General features: G+C 39.2%; 1 protein-coding gene across 2 annotated transcripts in view; it reads left to right on the top strand.

The window, feature by feature from the left end:
• HACD3 (3-hydroxyacyl-CoA dehydratase 3) overlaps window positions 1-18,959 on the top strand; it is a 39,366-nt gene that overhangs the window by 18,648 nt on the left and 1,759 nt on the right. For both annotated transcript variants that reach the window (XM_039219136.1, XM_039219131.1), the window contains 7 exons: window positions 1,114-1,278; window positions 2,975-3,026; window positions 4,259-4,369; window positions 10,346-10,473; window positions 12,337-12,449; window positions 13,873-13,979; window positions 14,559-14,690. In XM_039219136.1, coding sequence (XP_039075067.1) covers window positions 1,114-1,278; window positions 2,975-3,026; window positions 4,259-4,369; window positions 10,346-10,473; window positions 12,337-12,449; window positions 13,873-13,979; window positions 14,559-14,690 — 808 coding nt within the window. The remainder of the gene's footprint in view (window positions 1-1,113; window positions 1,279-2,974; window positions 3,027-4,258; window positions 4,370-10,345; window positions 10,474-12,336; window positions 12,450-13,872; window positions 13,980-14,558; window positions 14,691-18,959) is intronic.

The raw sequence follows: 18,959 nt of genomic DNA, 5'->3' as shown, positions 1-18,959 counted from the left end.
AACCCAGATTTTAGCTGCAAAGGAGTGGGAAAGTCAGAACCTGAGGTGAATTAGCAGTGCAAACAAGTCTCCTCGCTTCTTTGAGTTACAACTTCCTCATGTGTTAGACGAAAGGTTGGACTAAGTAACCTATAGGGTCCTTTCCAGCTCTGATGTTCTGTGGTTTTTAGTGAACACAGAAGAGTATGGCGCTCACAGGGAGCAGAGTTACGTAAGCTAGGTAAAGCCCACGCCCGGGCCTTACTTTCAAGTGACTTTGCCACAGGGGCAGTAGAAATCAGAAAAGGTGGAGACAGCTGACCTTCAAAAAGAATGCTGGAAGTATAATTCAAGTTTCCTTTCTCAGCTTGAGGAAGCTTTTCTGAACAGGAAGAATCTAACAGAGGGTATATTTCAGTTTCTGGAATTACTCTCTTATCTCTGGGGGCCTGGGCATATTGGTCTCTCTCTGCAGGAGGGGTCCATTGTTTTGGTTGTTTTAATAGCCAGCAGTAGTTTAAGGCATAGAGAACCTGTCATAGGTTTTGCCTTGAAGGCAAGGAAGGAAGAGACTATGTGGAGGAATAATGAACTGGAACAGCCTCTGAGAATTTGAGTTTCATTGGGAAGATACCCTAGGCGGCCCCTTGTGATAGAGTTGTCACTATCCACTAAGTTCTAGTGTTGAATAGACCTTTACAAAAAGCAAGGGTTCACTATGCCAGGGATTGTTGACCACTTGAATTCAGCATCTTCATGGGAGAGAAATGTGGACGGTGAGGATGCACTGCGAGAGAGTTTGGAAGTCATGCCTTGCACGATCAAGGTCTGGCAGGAGGTTCATCTGGTTTCCTCCAGGAAAACCGGAACTATATGCCTTTCTCACCTTGATTTCCTCCGAAGCCATTCGCTGGAGGAATCCGAGAAACACGGTGCTATTCTTAGCAATTTTTTGCTCTCCCAGCCCTTGGTCCAGATGTTCTCCTTGCATCACAGCTTGGCTTGTAGGGACGGAAGGGGAAGGGGAGTGAGCATATACTGTGCAGCTCCTCTGGGTAGCCACACTGGCTTGTCACAGGAGGAGTCAGGGATGGGAAGGCGAGGGCACTCTTACATTCTTGCTTTCTCTTCCAGCCGGTTTACAAACTGACTCAGAGGCAGGTAAACATTACAGTACAGAAGAAGGTGAGTCATTGGTGGGAGAGACTTACCAAGCAGGAGAAGCGCCCACTGTTTTTGGCCCCCGACTTTGATCGCTGGCTAGACGAATCTGATGCAGAAATGGAGCTCAGAGCCAAGGTCAGTAAGGACCTCAATCCTGGTAGGGATCTAGACCAATCATAAAGAACACAAGTTATTTCGGCTATCTCAGATACCTATTTGGGTCTGAGAGAATAAAGACAAATTCAGTTAGAGTTACAAATTCAGTTAAAGACCTGGAAGCGTGGTTTTATAGAGGTACTGGTAATGTATTTTGTAATTTGTCTCTCAGTTGACCTTCTCATGATTAGATAGGGCGATGGGTTTTTGGGGAGGAAGACCACAGAGATTTCATTCTTACTGTGTCATATCAAGGGTACATACTATCAGCATGACTTATCACTGTTGATACTGATCTTGATCATCTGGCTGAGGTAAAGTTTGTCAGGTTTCTCCACTGTAATGTTACTTCTCCACTGTAATATTACTCCTCCACCTTTCTTTACTGTGTACTTTTTCTTTAAATTAAAAAAATTTTTTTCAATGTTTATTTTATTTTGGAGAGAGAGAGACAGATGAGCATGAGCAGGGGAGGGGCAGAGAGAGAGGGAGACATAGAATCTGAAGCAGGCTCCCTGCTCTGAGCAGTGGGGCTCAAACCCACAGACCGCAAGATCATGACCTGAGCTGAAGTCGGACACTTAACTGACTGAACCACCCAGGTGCCCCTACTGTGTACTTTTTGGATGGAAGTCACTGTGCATAGCCCATGCCGAGTGAGGGGTAATGCTTCCCATCCTTAGGGTAGAGGATCTATGTACTTTATTTGGAATTCTTCCATATGGGAGATTTGTCTCTTCTTTTCCATTTATTTATTCAGTAATTTGTTTATATCAAATTATCAGTATGTACTGATGAATATTTATTTTATAGTTTGGGTTATAATCTAGTACTGTGTTATTTATTTTGTTGTTTGTGCTGTTCCAGCTTTGGCCATTGGAAGTTCTTTCAGTTGACTCTTGTGTCCCTTTGACAAAGCTCCATCATTGTGGTGTGCTTTTTTGACATTCTTAATTTCTGGCACTATAAATTGCTCCAGGCTTATCTTGTATATTCCCTGCTCTAGCCCTAGAGTCAGCCATTCTTTAAGGATCTCTGTTTTTGTTTTTGTTTTTGTTTTTTAATTGGAGAATAATAGTGGAAACCAAGATCTGGGCTCCAGATATTGCTTCTAGACTCTCTTCAGGTGACAGAATGAGCCACTATATGCGTGCATGCAAAATACTACCTATATCTGTAAATATTTCTGTATGTATCTATCTATGTATTGATGTGAGTTCTTACTGATGTTGGAGACATGTGTTTAGGTTCTGGAGAAATTATACTACAAATCTGGAAGTCTCAAAAAAAAAAAAAAAAAAAACCCACCCAAAACAAAACCCAACCAAGACTGCTGTTTCCTGCCTTAAAATTCTGTTTAGTTCCTACGACCATGACACATCTTCTGGGTGTCTTTTCCAGGTCCAGGATTCTAAGACTATCCACTCTGTAGTTTGGAAGACAGCTGATTGGTTTAATTCTGTGAGCAATGGAAGAGCATTCTGTGATGCTAGTGGTACCCAGTAGGAGTCAGGCTGTCTGGCACCATGAGCTAGGATGTGTGCCCCAGTGAAGCATGAACACAATTGAAAGAAGTAGCTTTGAGGGAGTCCGATCACTTATCCAGCATGTGGACTTTTGCAAGTATCTAGGAATCCTAACCTGTGTTCTTGGAAATCTTCTGTCCAAATTCTAGGAAGAAGAACGCCTAAATAAACTAAGAATTGAAAGCCAAGGCTCCCCTGAAAGTAAGTTGCCCACCGCTGCTGTGGGAGTTACCAGTTAACTAATGATAGAGATGGGGCTATGCACGTGTGTTAAAAACCAACCGAGTCACCCGGGTGCTCCCTGATGAAGCAAGTTCTTTAGGATGGGGACGTATAATACATTTTTGTAGTTTCTAAGAAAAAAGTTTAGTTAAATCTTGTGAAAAGTCTGACTCTTTTGGCTCCTCAGAACTAGGCTGCGTTTGATTGCGTGATTATTTGAGCAGCAGATGAGGGTTATATGCTGAATATCTGTAGCCTAGGAATAAATATGTAGCAGGAAGATTTGAACTCTGTAGCTCTTCTCTTGAGAACCATCTTGCTTCCTTTGTCCTACTCCTTTGACTCAACTGTGACTCTAAACTCCTTACTCCTTCCCTAACTCTGTAATTGGCTATGTCTTCATGAGCCTTAGGCTACAGACAAAATAAACGTTCCTTATCCTCCTGCATCTCAGTCTGTAATTTTCCTTCTTTGGTTATGTCCTCACTCTACTCATCTTTCAAAACCCAGAGTAGGCATCATCTTTTCTATGCAGACTTGACTGATTCTGACTTCCCCAGCCTAATGTCATTTTCTCACCTTGAAATTGTCACAAGACATTACCTCTCATTCTCTATTTTGTATTACACTTTTCAGATTGTAAGTTCTTTGAGAGCAACATCAAGTCTTAACATCTTTGAATCCCAGTAGTGCCTCTGAGTACCTTGTATGTTGTAGGTGTTCAATTAATGCTTGGTTGAATGAATATATGATCAAATATCAGAATTCTTTTTTTCATTATGTTCCTATTTCTTTGATTTAGTTTGACCTGCAGGCCTTAAAAAAATTACAGGAAAGAGATATAAAAGTGGCAAGAGCAGGAGCTGAGTATAGGTTCATTTCCCTTCTTTAATGCCTTCAGTCATTCTTTGCCACAAGTAATTTTTCTTTTTTCTCCTTGGACTTCTTATTATTATGTCTGTGTACTTACCCTTCAAGGCTATGAGGGGAAAGACTGCTAAAAACATACCTTGGAGTGCAGTGTTCATAACTTCACCCATTTCTCTGTGGGACTAAGAGCCCAGGCTAGTGCAAATCTGGGCCAGATATCTGTTTGGGAGCTTAGGGTACCCAGCAGGAAAGTGGGGGGAGGTCATCTAGGTGAGCCCCCCACACCCTCGGCTGCTGCACCTACCACTTGTAACAGTTTTCTGTCTTGTTTTGCTTTTCAGCTCTTACAAGCTTGAAGAAAGGATACCTGTTCATGTATAATCTTGTGCAGTTCTTGGGATTCTCCTGGATCTTTGTCAACATGACTGTGCGGTTCTTTATTCTGGGAAAAGGCAAGCACAAAATTTCAACACTAGTTTTCTTTTTTCAGTAGTTTGACCTACTACTCACCAAAGGTACTAATAATACCCTGCCTTTGGTGTTAATAACCCCCCATGTTTGTGTAGGACACATGCCTTTCATTCTACTTTCATGTCTCTTCTTTCCTTTGACCTTGTGAAACAAGCAGACTGGAGATTGTGTCCATTCAACAGGTGCGGAAACAGGCTTAGAAATGGTCCACATTCACACAGCTGGCTGGAGACACATCTTGGGCTAGCATTCCTTTCTCTGTTCACTACGTGATGGTTCATTTATAATCAAATAGACTTATGTAGTAATTCCAGTGCCAAAGTTATGCAAGTCCAAAAGGAATCTCACCTTTTTGGAACCTGAATAGATGAAAGGACTATCATAAAGATGTTAGTTAGTTCTTGATGAATTAATTTACATATTTAACAGAATTCTGGCAAAAGTAAATGACAGCGTAAAGTTTTTGAGAATGTGATTTAAAGTATTCTAAAATTGTATTATAAACAATAAATAGGTAACAAAATTTGGGGAAAGAAAGGATAATGGGAGAGTACTTTCCCTGTCTGATAGGAGAGGATTATAATTAATATAATATAGCATTAGTAAAAGAATAGAATTATCAGTAGAGCAGATTAGGTGGTCCAGAAATAACCCTTACATTATATGTATGTATATATGCATATACACACACATATATACATATATTATATAAATATGATAAAAAAAAGAATTAATGAATCAATTACCTAATACTTTTTTATTGGTGGGAATTCTAATAATGTTTCCAGGGACAATTGTTTAGGTTTGGGTACATGAGGGAGGCAAGGAATCTCTTTGACTCTTTTCCTCACATTGTATACAAAAATAAATTCCCCCAAAGGATTTAAGAGTCATGTGTCAAAAATTTAAAATACATTAGAAGATATAAGTAAATATTTATAACCATCTCCTGTGGAAGGTTAGGACTTTCCCAGGTTAAAAGTGTTAGAAGAAATCACAAAGAATAAGGTCAATATATTTGACTACATAAAATATCTAAAATCCTATGTATCCAGGGGTGCCTGGGTGGGTTAGTTGGTTAAGCGTCTGACTTTCGCTTAGGTCATGATCTCGCGGTTCGCGGGTTCGAGCCCCGCGTCGGGCTCTGTGCTGACTGCCAGCTCAGAGCCTGGAGTCTGTTTCAGTCTGTGACTCCCTCTCTCTCTGACCCTCCCCTGCTCACGCTGTCTCTGTCTCTCTCTCTCTCCTAGAAATAAATAAAACATTAAAAAAAAATTAAAAAAAAATCCTATGTATCCAAAAATACCCCAGCTAAAACAATACTAAATATTAAAAGCATAGTGAGGCTAGTAGCATGGGGATGAAGGGATGGTGGAAAATTGCAACAAATACTGGCAAGGGTTGATTACCTATAAAGAATTTGTTACAAATTTATCCAAAAATGTGATGACTCCATCCAATAGATAAATAAACAGAAGTCATGTGCAGTCAGTTCATAAAAGGAAGTATCTTTTCAAAAAGATATACATATGGCAGTATTTATATTAGTGACAAATTAGAATCTACATACATGTCCATCAATGAAGAATTACTATAGAATATTCATTCAGTGGAATGATGGGAAGCACATATAAAATATTTAAGGAGTTTGTAGTAACATGAGAAATACAATAGGCTAAAAAAGTAATATACAAAGTTGTTCTTCCAGTTTCATCACCTCTGCATAAAAAGGGGAAACAACTGAAGCAATACATGCAAAAAGACTGGAAGGAAATGCAACATTTCAGATGGTTTGCATGTGGATAATTTAGACATTTTCCCTTATTTTGTAAAATAAATATGAGGAAAAAATAGAAGTATGATGGAATATATAAGCTCTGTTTAAAAAGAGGAAAAAAGGGGCGCCTGGGTGGCTCAGTCAGTTAAGTGTCTTGACTTTGGCTCATGTCATGATCTCGCAGTTCGCAGGTTCGAGCCCCACATCGGGCTCTGTGCTGACAGCTCAGAGCCTGGAGCCTGCTTCAGATTCTGTGTCTCCCTCTCTGTCTGACCCTCCCCTGCTCGCGCTGTCTCTCTCTCTCTCTCAAATAAATAAAACATTAAAAATTTTTTTTAAAAAAAGAGGAAAAAAATCCTATAGTCTAATTTTCAGTCCTAAATTTTCCCGTCTGAGGTTTATAGTAGGTGAAATGCAGTTAGTTCTAGAGTCATTTGAAAGAAGTACATGTGTTTCCAGCCTTCTTAACACCTTAGAATTCTGCAAAGCAGTGTGGCAGGAAAACCTTCCCAACTGCCTAGTGTCTTACAGCCCCATGTGACCAGAGGTCTACAGAGGAGTTCCTTAAAAAGAAATGCAAGTCTCAGACCTGAGTTTTTATTACTGTGGGTTTATCACAAGGTCCAAGGAATGAATAGGGACATGCAAATACATAAATAATTTAACTTAACATAGATTGATTCTCTATGTTCCTGTGCAAGCCTGCTGGCCTTTAAGTGATCTAGTCCAGAAGCTAAGTTATTTGGGTCATGTGTTTAAGCTGCTTGGATTTGTAATTTCTATTTTGGCTCTCAGCCCCTTCCTAACCACCTTCTGGAATGGAGCTGTTGGTTTAATTCTTCCCTTATCAGTCCTCAAAGATTTAGTAAGGACTTGGGGCCTGGCACCCAATTTGCCACTTTTCTCCTTTTGAATAAAGGGTGTTGGGAAATAGCAAATACCACACTTGGTTTTTCATATAAGCATGTATTTCCTAAACTACTTATGCTAAGGAAAGACTAGCAAACTCTTGGGTTTATGTAGAAACTCTTGTTTGAGCTTATCTAGCTCTCTATTAAGGAAAACTTTTTAAGTTTTTTTTTTTTTTTTTTTAACATTTATTCATTTTTGAGAGAGAGAGAGGGAAGCAGGGGCAGAGAGAGAGGAAGACACAGAATCCAAAGCAGGCTCCAGGCTCTGAGCTGTCAGCATTCAACCTGGTACAGGGCTCAAACCCGCAAATGTGGAGATCATGACCTGAGCTTAATGCTTAACTGACTGAGCCACCCAGGTGCCCCAAGGAATACTTTTTTAATAAAATTAATTTTTTTTCTAATTATAAAAATGTGTTATAGAAAAATCAGAAAATAAAGACTTAAAACAGAACACTCTCCTGTAATCCCATCTATGAGAGCAACAGATGCTTGGCATCCTGGTGTATAGTTTTCCAACCCATAAAATTTCCTTAGGAGCAATTCCTGATGTGGAATTGCAAGATTAAACGGCAAATTGTTTTTAAGGATTTTCATGTATACTGTGTAGATAGAGTATATTATACTATGACTGTTTAAATCTGTATCCTATTAACATGTTAAATTTTGTTACTTAAAACAATTTTATTTTTCAAATCATAAAACTAAATGTGCTGATTTAAGCAAATTTGGAAAGTGAGGGAAACCAGGTAGAGACGTGGGGGAAAAGAAGAGAAGGTGAATAAACCATTGTCCAGCACTTTAATATATCCATACATTTCCTTTTAGTTGTTCTCCTACAGTTAAAAATTTTAGGGGCACCTGGGTGGCTTAGTTGGTTGTGCTGCCAACACTTGATTTCGGCTCAGGTCATGATCTCCCAGTATGTGGGACCAAGCCCTGTGTTGGGCTCCTTGCTGACAGCACAGAGCCTGCTTGGGGTTCTTTCTCTCCTTGTCTCTGCCCCTCCTCTGCTCATGTGTGTCCACATGCACACACACTCCCTCTCTCAAAATAAACAAACTTACAAAAAATTCTAGTCATACTGTTTAAACAAATTTCTATCTTGTTTTAAAGATAAAATTATAAATGGGGTGCCTGGGTGGTTCAGCTGGTTAAATGTCTGACTTCAGCTCATGTCATGATCTCACTCTGGGTTCAAGCCCCACATCAGTCTCTGTTCAGACGGCTCAGAGCCTGGAGCCTGCTTCAGATTCTGTGTCTCCTTCTCTCTCTGCCCCTCCCCTACTTGCTCTCTGTCTCTCAAAAATAAATAAAACATTAAAAAATTTTTTTAAATAAATAAAACAAAATTATAACCATATTAATGTTACTAATATTCTTTGTAACTGTCGTTTTAGAATTCAGATTTCTAGTCCTGAATTGAAACAAGGATGAATTTCCTATAAAATCAGAGCAAAGCCAGAGGATCTAACTTTTGTTCACCATATGCCAAATCTTTTTTTAAATTTTTTAATATTTATTTTTGAGAGAGACCGAGCACGAGTGGGGGAGGGGCAGAAAGAGAGAGGCAGACACAGAATCTGAAACAGGCTCCAGGCTCTGAGCTCTCCGCAGAGCCCAGTGTGGGGTTCAAACTCACAAGCTGTGAGATCATGACCTGAGCCGAAGTCGGACACTGGTGCCCCCACCATATGCCAAATCTTAAGTCCCAGCTTTCTGTATCAACATGGGAGGTCCTCATTTTTCAAAGGTTTGTCCAGGAGAAATGCCACCTGAAAAGGAATTCCCTTAACATGGACACCCAAATTTCATTATAAATGTGACAAAAAGATTTGATTGGGATTTTGTCTTGAAAACAGAAAGATTTAAAATTAGGAGAATAAGATTTTTATCTTATATATAGGAAAATTCACACTGTAATTCTGTGTTAATTCTTCCAAAAAAGAATTAGTCAAATTTTGGACTAAGTTAGTGGAATTTTTCTGGCAAAATTACATAATAACACTGTATTCTTCATTCTACATTTGACTTTGTAACAGGATTGTAAAGTGGATCATTTTTACAAAAACAGTAGATGGTTTCTTTAAGTTTTGGCAAGGGCCTCTTTTATTCAACTACTATTTAAGCCATACTCTTGAGGATCCTACAAGGGTCATCTTTGTTTGGCATCTGGCCTAACTGTGCCAGATCCTTGGAGACACTACTTGTATTTAATCGGCAGGGAGCCATGGGGCACCTGGTGGCTCAGTCGATTAAACGTCTGAATTTGGCTCAGGTCATGATCTCACAGCTTGTAGGTTTGAGCCCCGGCCAGATGCTTTAGATTCTGTGTCTCCCCCATTCTCTCTCTTTAAATAATAAACATTAAAATATTTTAAAAAACAGGGATCCCAAAACCCTAAACTCCTAAGGCCAAAGAATTGTCCTGCCCAAATTGTCAGCAGTACCCTGGTTGAGAAACACTGCACAGACAAATGTGGGAATGCAGGAGGTTAAGTGAGGATCAGTATGAAAAGTAAAGGATTTTATATTATGGTCCATTCAGAACTGATACCACGTTTGCTGACATCATACAGGCAATACCTGTCATTTTAAATATTACATACAATTCCATGAAGTAGATAAACTGTAGTTTACTCAAACTTTCCATACGCTTAGACATTTAGACTGTTTCTACTTTAATACACTAAGAAACATTTCAGAGAGCAGCCTTGTTTCTAAAAAGCTTTTTTTTTAATTTTAGATTTTTTAGTTAGATTTTTAGAATAAGAATTATTGAGATGAAATACATAAATGCAAATAAGGTTTTTGAAAGTTAATTTTACTCAGTACTTTTGCATGTCTGCATTTACAATCATACAGTTTTGAGATTTTAAGAGGATAGATTGCATTCAATACACATGATACAATTCTAGCTTTAAATTCAGTGATATAATGGGTCTGAAAAGACCACTGTTCAGATATGTAGACTTTTCAGCTTAATAATAACTGAAATGAAGTCTAGGTATACTTTTTTGCTTGCCTTTTAAAATAAGAAGGACATACAGGGTTTATGTGTTTAATTCTCTGATAACCAGTAGAGTTTACTATTTATGACCCCATAGGCCTTTCCCCCTCCAGCTTAGTTTGGACATTAAGCTTGAATTTGAGAGGCTGTTTATTATACTTTTTCTTAAATTCCTTTCATGTAAGGAGGTATCTAGTTGAGAAATAATTCTGTTGGAATTTGCCACTTGATTTACCCTTAATGTGGTTTTGTCCCGTAGAGTCCTTCTATGACACATTCCACACCTTGGCCGACATGATGTATTTCTGCCAGATGCTGTCAGTTGTGGAAACTATCAATGCAGCAATTGGAGTCATCAGGTCACCAGTGATACCTTGTCTTATCCAGGTATTGAATAATTGACCTCTGGGGTGGGGAAGGAAAGATTTCAGTATTTAGTCAGTATGCCACAATTTTCTAAGAAGTCTCAATTAGGAAAAATCTCTTTAACAGGAATAGCATTGTTTTATCTGAACAAGGAGGAAAACTGTAAGCCTCAGGGATATTTTCCAAAGTAGACTTTTGCCATTTCAGGTTTTTTTTTTTTTTTTTTTTTTGTTTTTTTTTTTTTTTTTTAAAAGGGCTTTAAAACTAGCAAAACTTGATTTTCAAGCAGGAGCAGAAAGACCTTACCTACCCAGTCTTCTCAGATGGAGATCTGCTTGGTCTCCNCAAGGAGGAAAACTGTAAGCCTCAGGGATATTTTCCAAAGTAGATTTTTGCCATTTTTTTTTTTTTTTTTTTTGCTTGATTACAAAGTGATAAAAAGGGCTTTAAAACTAGCAAAACTTGATTTTCAAGCAGGAGCAGAAAGACCTTACCTACCCAGTCTTCTCAGATGGAGATCTGCTTGGTCTCCTCCCATCTTGGGTAGGTGAAGGCAGTGTGATCCTAGGAGCCCTTTTCACTTTTGACTTTCTTCCATATTTGAAGGTGACGTTTTTGACTCTTCTCCCCCTCCCAACCATACATCTGCATTATTTCCTAATATTTGTAAGATGGCTATCAGGAATAGGACATCAAAGTCTTTTAATTTCCTTGCCCTCTTTCCTAACTATGTGATTGCTAGGTATACTATTGAATACAGTACAGTATTCAATATACTATTTAATACCACCCACCTAGACTTGGGGAAGCAGGTGATGGTTGGTTAGTCTCTTCTGGAGTACTGTTGTTTTGTTTCATTTATTTATTTATTTTTATATATGTTTATCTATTTTTGAGAGAGACTGAAGCAGGCTCCAGGCTCTGAGCTGTCAGTACAGGGCCCAGCACGGGGCTCAAGCTCACGAACCAAAAGATCATGACCTGAACCAAAGTTGGCTGCTTTACTGACTGAGCCACCTACGTGCCTCTGGAGTACTGTTTTTATAGTTCTACTCTTTTCTGGTACATCAGCTCTGACATTCTGATAGTATCCATTGCATGGAACAGGGTATTAATATAGTGGCTTTGTTATTTCTAGGTTTTCTGTTCTTGGAGAGAGGCTGTTTTGTTCAGTCTAAAAAATGAAAGCAGATACAAAGTGACCCACTAATATGCAATAGTATTTTTTGTATATCAAGGACTACTGCAGATAAGCATGAGGATAGCATTTCTAGGGTAAGATGGAAGGGACAGATTCAGTTATTGTTGCATCACAAGGGAGTGTCAGTCACGTAGAATGCAATGTGAGTAAAGCCTTCTGGAGTTGGGCAGTGCCACATGCAGTAGCACGGACAAATCTCAGAAACAAGATGGGAGTAAGAAACAAGTCACAGAATGATACGTTCTATTTCCAAAAGTTTAAAAACAGGCAGTGAAACAGTATATTATTTAGAAATATGTACATAAGCAGTAAACATGTAGAGGGATGCAATGGAATGGTTAACACAAGATAGTAGTTACTTATGAGGGGCTGCCACACTGGTGATATTCTTGTTCTTAACTTGTGCTATGCAGACACCAATGTCCATTTGGCAGTAGTCTTTAAACCATGTTTGATGCTATTTGTGATGATATATATTTACAAACATATGCACAGTCTATTCAGAAAGACTCATTTGGGTGCTTAACTTGTTCCAAAGATGGAACAGAGAATTAAACTAGCCAAGCTCAGTCTTTTCCTATTTACCCCAAATTTAGAGGGGCTAGGTTTCAGGTGACACTTTTATATAGTTTTTGTAGAATTTATTTTTAAACTTTTTTCTCTCCTCTGGGTTCTTTTAATAGCTTTTTGGAAGAAATTTCATTTTGTTTATCATCTTTGGCACCATGGAAGAAATGCAAAACAAAGCTGTGGTTTTCTTTGTGTTCTATATATGGAGTGCAGTTGAAATCTTCAGGTGGGTAGAAGTGCTTCTCCCTTCTCTGGAACAGCTCTCTTTTGGAGTTGCTGTTTTATTCTGAGTCTCATTTGATTTGAGATTAAGGTTCCACATGTGTGGAGAGTTCTAGCTGAATCTGGGAACTCCACAAAGGAGACACATAGGTTTTTATTTGTTTGTTTTTTGTTAAACAATCATAGTACCAGCATGGGCACTGCAGAACAGAGGGAGGAGAGATCCAGAGAAATCAAAGGCCTGTGCTACCCTTCTTGCTGTCTTGTTGGACAGAGGGGACTTATCCACATGGAAATATTTTTGAAAAGGCTGAAGAAACATGGGGTTGAAGGAGCAGCCAGACTGGATGGAACTAGTGAATACCAGTCTTCTAGAAGGAATGATAGAAATCTTTTAATACAAGATTACTGAAGTTTGAATCATCCACTTACCTGATTCTTCCATTCTCGATTGTCAAGAGAAGAAATATCTTTAAAGAAAAAAAAAAAAGATCCAATAATAGTAGAGGTATTCTTCTCTACCAGACTGTACATACTCCACTTCTTTTTCAGTCAGGTGGAGAAAGGATTTTACACATTGACTCCTCAGCTCTAGTCTTCAGGTAAAGTTAACAGTTGAGAGGGAGAAGCAGGAGCAACCCCAGATTGTATCTTAGCAGTGGTCTGTATCCCACAGTATCCCATATACCCTCTTAAATCTGCTAATACTAAGGTACAAGATTATAGGTACTTATCATTAACTCTGTTAAAAATTTTTTGTTTTCTCTTGTAAAAAATTATTTTAATGTTTGACTTATTTTTTGAGAGAGACAGAGTACAAACTGGGGAGGGGCAGAGACAGAGGGAGAGACAGCATCTGAAGCAGACTCCAGGCTCTGAGCTGTTAGAACACAGCCTGACGCAGGGATCAAAGTCATGAACCATGAGATCACGACCCTAGCTGAAAGTCAAGACATTTTACCGACTGAGCCATCCAGGTGCCTCTTGTGTTACCTCATTTTAAATAGAGGATGTCTGATTCTAGATAAGGGGTCTTTTGTATACTTAAATTTTGATGACATTCATTGATCGAGGGATAAATTGTCAGTGTTTGTCATCCTTACCTACTTGGAACATAGATCTAGGAATAAGGATCTTAGAACTAGGAATAAAGCCAAAGAGCTTCTGAGCATTCATTCCATATACTGAACTATTCCAAAGAAGGTTGTTTTAGGACCTAAACTTAGTCTGCCATCAAAGAAGGTTCACATCCATTGAAAACTGGAGATGTGTGATGGGAGTTTGTGGGTAGACAGCCCAGGATTAGAATTCTGTTCCGAAGAAGCCATTGTGGCTAAATGTGAAATGATTCTTCTTGAATGATGTTTCTAAGGTTGCATTCAGGACCTGAAGTGGCTTTTCCCATCTGAATGCCTTATTTTCAATAGGTACCCCTTCTACATGCTTTCCTGCATTGACATGGATTGGAAGGTGCTCACATGGCTTCGTTACACTGTGTGGATACCCTTGTATCCTCTGGGATGTTTGGCAGAAGGTACTTTCAAGAACACTAGGTTTTTATAAGCTTAGTTCTAAAGAATAGCTAACCTAAAGGATAGCTTAGCTTCCTTCCTTCGTGTGCCAGCCTTAGTCTGATATATGGGTGTTAGACTTAAGAATTTCTAGTGGCTTCCTTCAATAGTACTCATGGTACCCATACTATTTCAGGGAAGTAGCTCGTTTTTGTAAAGTTTGGAAGCTGGTTGTTCATGTATTGTATGCTTCCTATTTATAAAGTATTTGAACTTTTCCACAGCAGGGTCTTAGCGACAACTTCATTTTATCCTAACGCACAGTGGGTGAGTCAAGTAGGGCTTTTTCTCACCATTTTAGAGAAGACTGAAACTCAGTGCTATCAAAATGAGTGTTCCTCATTCATCTTGCTGTTGTCAGCGTGGAAGTTTATCGCATGAAAAGTAGTCGGGGGCCGGGGAGTGGAAGAGGCACGAGCCCTCTGTATTAAGAAGGATGAAGCATTTTCAACACCCAGAACTAAAACTCTGTGGGGTTAGAAGCTTCTCTAGATGGGACTGTATTTCATTTGTTTCTGACAAGTTCTGATTTCTGCTTTCAGCTGTCTCAGTGATCCAGTCTATTCCAGTATTCAATGAAACAGGAAGATTCAGTTTCACATTGCCATATCCAGTGAAAATCAAAGTTAGATTTTCCTTTTTTCTTCAGATTTATCTCATACTATTATTTTTAGGTAAGTATTGGCTCTATAATAGACTTTTTCCTGTCACTTCTTAGTGATTCAAAGTTTTCTAAGTCCATATTAGGATTTTTCTTTGTATAAGAGTAGTCGAGTTAGAAAAACATTACTTGTATAAAACGGACCCATGAGGATAATGTGCTACGTATATCTTCCAAATCTCCAGTGGCTGAGTTATCTTCTTGCAGTGCTCTTGGTCATTGGGAATTCACCATATTTCATGTTTAAAACAATGTAAGAAGCTCTTGTAAGAAGTTCATTTGAATTTTACTAATTTCACGGACACATTTCTTATCCAAAGTTCACAGAGGTGGTAATACCACCAGTAGCAAGGAGTGAAGAAGACAGTAAAGGCCTTTGAGCAGCTAAGAGATGTCAAAAAAGCATTCTTCTTAACAATAGGAAAAAGCTCCCTTGGCCCCCACCCTGCTCCTTATGTAAAACCTGCTTATATATTAATTTACTTTTATATAAAATCATAAATTCTTGCCTTAATTCATAAAAACTAAGAATTAAAAGAAGCAAACCTAATTATTTCAAATATGAGAAATGTAAAAGCCTTCCTAACTGTAAGGACTGTTTACTTTCTATAAAGTTCTAATAATGCATTTTAATCTAATTTATGTATTTGTTTTAGTTCTCAAAAATCTTAAAAAAAATTTTTTTTACGTTTATTTATTTTTGAGAGAGACAGATACAGAGCATGAGCTGGGGAGGGGCAGAGAGAGAGGGAGACACAGAATCTGAAACAGGCTCCAGGCTCTGGAGTTGTCAGCACAGAGCCTGACACAGGGCTCGAACCCATGGACCATGAGATCATGACCTGAGCCGAAGTCGGACGCCTAACTGACTGAGCCACTTAGGCGCCCCTAGTTCTCAAAAATCTTAAGGTGGCCCTAAATAAGTATGGGTGTCTGCTCTTCTATTAGCAGGGTATGAGAGCAGATAGTATATTAGATGTCTATTGCTGTGTAACAAATTACCCCAAAACTTAATAGCTTAAGACAGAGAATGTTTGTTATCTCACAATCTTTCTGAGGGTCAGAAAGCAGTCTAGCTGGGTGGCTCAGGGTCCCTCCTGAGGGTCCAGTCAGGCTGGCAGCCCAATGGGGACTGCAGTTTCTGCAGGCTTGACTGGGGCTGGAGGATTTGCTTCAAGCTCACTCTTGTAGCTGTAGACAGGAGACTTCAGTTTCTTGCCACAGGACTTCTCCATGTGGTGCTTATGACATGGCTTCCCCCAGAACAAGTGGTCTGAGAGCCAGAAGCCACACTCTTTTTTGCTTTTAAATTTTATCTATTTTTAATTGAAATATATTTCACATACAACATTGTGTAAAGTTAAGATATATACCATGTTGATTTGATTCATTTATATATTTTAATATGATTATCATTGTAGACCTAATTAGCACCTCTATCAGGTCCACACTGCCTTTTATTACCTAATCTCAGAACTGACATACCATCACTTTTGCCACATTCTGTTGGCTACACAGACCAACCTAATAGAATGTGGGCAGGGCGGGGAGAAGGGGGACACACAAGGGAATGAGATACCAGAAGGTAGGATCACGGGGGACCATCTTGGATGGTGGGTATCCCAGTGAGAGGAAGACCACAAAAGGTAAACCTGAGAATCCAGAAAGCTCAGTAGTCTTGATCATTTAGCATTGTTAAAATACCCTTTAGGAGTCCCTCAGGGTACCAGCATGTGGCAGAAGCACAGTTAAATATTCTACATTATGGGTAGAGATCATTTGCCAAAGGTTAAGTTTTACTCACTTTTTCCTTCTTTCCTATTTCAGAGAGGGTATCATTTATTTTAGAAAGATTTTTTTTTTTTTTACAAATAGTTTATTGTCAAATTAGTTTCCACATAACACTCAGTGCTCATCCCCACAAGTGTCCTCCTCCATGCCCATCCCCCCCTCCCCCCCACATCCATCAGTCCTCAGTTTTTGTCAGCATTCAAGAGTCTCTCATGGTTTGCCTCTCTCCCTTTCCCCCACCATTTCTGCCCTTCTTCTCCCCCTTGTTCCTCCGTCAAGTTCCTCCTAATCCTCCTATACATGCAAACATATGATATTTGTCCTTCTCTGCCTGACTTATTTCGCTCAGCATAACACCCTCAAGGTCCATCCATGTTGCTACACATGGCCAGATTTCATTGTTTCTCATTGCCATGTAGTAGTCCATGGTATAGATAAACCACATCTTCTTGATCCATTCATCTGTTGATGGACACTTAGGCTCTTTCCATGTTTTAGCTATTGTGGAGAGTGCTGCTATGAACATTGGGCTACATGTGCTCCTATGCCTCAGCATTTCTGTATCCCTTGGGTAAATTCCTAGCAGTGCTATTGCTGGGTCATAGGGCAGTTCTATTGTTAGTTTCCTGAGGAACCTCCACACTGTTTTCCAGAGGGGCTGTACCAGTTTACATTCCCACCAACAGTGCAGGAGGGTGCCCGTTTCTCCACATCCTCGCCAGCATCTAGAGTTCTCTGATTTGCTCATTTTAGCCACTCTGACTGGCGTGAGGTGGTATCTCAGTGTGGTTTTGATTTGTATTTCCCTGATGAGGAGGGATGCTGAGCATCGTTTCATGTGTCTGTTGGCCATCTGGATGTCCTCTTTGGAGAAGTGTCTGTTCATATCTTCTGCCCATTTCTTCACCGGGTTGTTTGTTTTTCGGGCGTGTAGTTTGGTGAGTTCCTTATAGATTCTGGATATTAACCCTTTATCTGATATGTCATTTGCAACTATCTTTTCCCATTCCGTTGGTTGCCTTTTAATTTTCTGGGTTGTTTCCTTGGCTGTGCAGAAGCTTTTAATCTTGATGAGGTCCCAATCATTTATTTTTCCTCTTGATTCCCTTGCTTTTGGGGATGTGTCAAGTAAGAAGTTGCTGCGGTGGAGGTCAAGGAGGTTGTTTCCTGCTTTCTCCTCTAGGGTGTTGATAGTTTCCTGTCTCACGTTCAGGTCCTTTATCCATTTTGAGTTTATTTTTGTGCATGGTATGAGAAAATGATATTTTAGAAAGATTTCTGACCAAAAATGTTAAAATGTTTGGTCCTTGAAGGGAGTAAGCTTCAATTTGGAAGATGCACTCATTAAAAAAAACTCATTACCCTCATTACTAGATAAATCTGGCGTTACTACAAGTAGGCGCCATGAGGCATGCATGCTTAAAGTGTTAAAGAGGAATCAGTATTGGAAAGACCCTTGAAATATTTTACTAGAAGAGTAGAGGTATTTTAATGTTCATTAACTCTAGTGGCTTTTCTTCAGGTTATATTGTCACATACTCTTAATTTACAAGGTTTTATAGTCCTATTTAGTTTGCCTGCAATGAATAATGTAGTTCTTATTCGTCAGAATGAAATAAATCCTAAATTTGCATAATTTAGAAGCAGGACTACAACCAGTTACATTTCATATAGATGAAGGTGCTTTTCCTAATAGAAATTATTTTAGTAACCCTGTAAAATACGGGGTTTTTTTTTGTTGTTTAAATGTTTTTTATTTATTTCTAGGAGAGAGAGAGAGAGACAGCGTGAGCAGGGGAGGGTCAGAGAGAGAGGGAGTCACAGACTGAAACAGGCTCCAGGCTCTGAGCTGGCAGTGAGCACAGAGCCTGACGCGGGGCCGAAACCCACGAACCGCGAGATCATGACCTAAGTGAAAGTCGGACGCTTAACTAAGCCACCCAGGCGCCCCTAAAATACGGGTTTTTAATCCTGTTGTACAATGAGGAAACAGGTGAGGCTAAGTTACAGAAGTCCTAGTGGTCAAGTAGGACTAAAAAGTTTTTTCTGACTCTGAAATCCTGCATTTTCTAATTTACTTCCTAGAAAAGTGTCTCATACCTTTTAGACTAGTGCTTAGTACATGTTATATTAAAAATTGGGTTATTTTTATACTTAAGGTTGTATATTTCATTTTGTGTAAATCTTACCTTAAAAGGAAGAAAAAAAAATTGGACTCTAATTAATGAAATGTTTAGGGGTAAAGTATACTGATGTCTGCTGCTCACAGTGAAATACCTCAAAGATGAGGTGGGATTGGGCATGTGTTCAAACGAATACAATAAAAAGTTGAAGTCTAAATCTAGGTGGTGTTCACTGTACAGTATTTTAATCTTTCTGCATGTTTGAAAATTTTCACATTAGAATATGGGAGGAGAGTTAAATTGTAGACCCCTGAGAGAAGGGAGGGGTCTCCAGTGCACGGCTAACAACCTGGTTTGAAGCTGTCATT

This window comes from Hyaena hyaena, unplaced genomic scaffold (genome assembly GCF_003009895.1).
Source record: "Hyaena hyaena isolate Hyena2069 unplaced genomic scaffold, ASM300989v1 scaffold_15, whole genome shotgun sequence".
Classification (NCBI taxonomy): Eukaryota; Metazoa; Chordata; class Mammalia; order Carnivora; family Hyaenidae; genus Hyaena; species Hyaena hyaena.
Note: the sequence above shows the minus strand (reverse complement) of the source record. Positions and strands in the feature narration are given on the sequence as shown.